The sequence below is a fragment of the Polyodon spathula genome, chromosome 30 (genome assembly GCF_017654505.1).
Source record: "Polyodon spathula isolate WHYD16114869_AA chromosome 30, ASM1765450v1, whole genome shotgun sequence".
Lineage (NCBI taxonomy): Eukaryota > Metazoa > Chordata > Actinopteri > Acipenseriformes > Polyodontidae > Polyodon > Polyodon spathula.
In genome coordinates, this window is record NC_054563.1 from 8,537,108 (window position 1) to 8,538,621 (window position 1,514).

The 1,514-nt window shown below is 43.8% G+C and overlaps 1 protein-coding gene across 2 annotated transcripts in view; it reads left to right on the forward strand.

Moving 5' to 3' along the window:
- The first annotated feature begins 155 nt into the window (after window positions 1-155).
- LOC121302838 overlaps window positions 156-1,514 on the forward strand; it is a 26,312-nt gene continuing 24,953 nt past the window's right edge. For both annotated transcript variants that reach the window (XM_041233105.1, XM_041233106.1), the window contains exon 1: window positions 156-297. In XM_041233105.1, the coding sequence (XP_041089039.1) occupies window positions 192-297 (106 nt within the window). In that variant the 5' untranslated portion in view covers window positions 156-191. The remainder of the gene's footprint in view (window positions 298-1,514) is intronic.

A 1,514-nucleotide genomic window follows, 5' to 3' on the forward strand; every position in this document is an offset into this window, starting at 1 on the left:
TTAAGATGCCAACCAAAGTGATTCCTGTATTATACATACACAGGTGTGGGGTTAGTTCATCTCTCCAGAGCAGTGTGAGTACAGAGAGGCTCCACAGCAATGCAGCGTGTTGCATCAGGTGGGTGTGGAAGCATGCCTGTGTGCTCCGGTTTGCAATACACTGCTCAGCTCTCTATCCCTTGTGTTCCAGAATGCTTCCTTGTAGAGTGCAGAATCTCAGAGGAATACGTGTCAGGAAACACACCGCTCCTCTCCACTGTGTCCTGCTCTTTCTCCTCCTCTGCAATGCTCAGACAGGTAAGAACAAAGTCCCTTTCCTAATACTTTTACTTTGTTTTACTGTTGCTTTGGAAATTGTGGCATGTGAATTATTTGTGCTAAACATACATTATTTAGATGGAATGTGGTAGAACCCTCAGACAACTGAAAACAGAAAGGTCAGAGTGAATAGCTGAGAAGGGCTCAGCCTCACTGCTGCACTGCACCCATACACTTCAATGGGCTGCGTGTTTTTGCTCAAGCACTAGTACTTGTTTACAGTGATTAAGGTGGATAACAATGTTGCATGGTGTGTATTAGTTGCCAACAACATTGTTATCCCTAACCCTAACCACTGTGGGTGACACTAGAATATGCCTGTTGCCACGGTTACCATTTAACGCTTCATTCCGGAACCTGGCTCTGGTCTAGCCAGGGGGCGAACAAGTGAAGTGTGTTCTCTGAGTTTACACAGGTCTGTGGTGAGTAGAGCACAACCTGCCACAGGCACGACACCTGTCTGCAGCTGATCACTGGGCTGACAGTAATTTGCTGCTGCAGTGCCTGTGTCTTTCACTTGCTTACTAAAGCACACTGAGATACCTATAAAAAGTAAGATTAGATTATGGTGTTGAAAGTGGTAATTTTTTTGTCCCAGGGTGTCCTCTAGTGACCTCTAGTGGCTCTGACGCAGTACTGTGAAACCTATTAAGCCCAACAAAGTGTGACATCTATGGTAGGGTGGCCTTAATATTAACATTGAAGTCAATGGAATCGGGAACACAAAAATATGGCCTTAATTGAGGGGTGGCCTCTGTACTGTGGTGAGGTCTAGGGTTCACTGTACATTAGAAAGACAAAAACACCAATAAACACAGACATTGAAAAAGTTGTATCCCCAAAGGCATATTCCCATACAGTGTTCTAAAAATGGATGACCCTCAATATTTTGCCAGCACTGTTGTTGGCAACTAATACACGCCATGCAATGCTGTTATCCACAGGCATTTGAACAGGTAGAAAAACCTGTTTCCCTTTCATGTCACTGTGCTGTTGTGATGAAGCTGTTGTTCAGTAATAAGGCAGGGTAGTTCAGAGAGTGTAAGTAGGTGTTTGTTTCCTATGTTATTAGTAATGATTCAAAGTGCGTTTGCCTTTGTGAGATTTCATCTCAGGCTATGAATTGATTCTATCAGTTCAGTGCCACGCAGAGCAGAACAATGCAGAGTAATGACAACACGAAAAGAAAATCACAA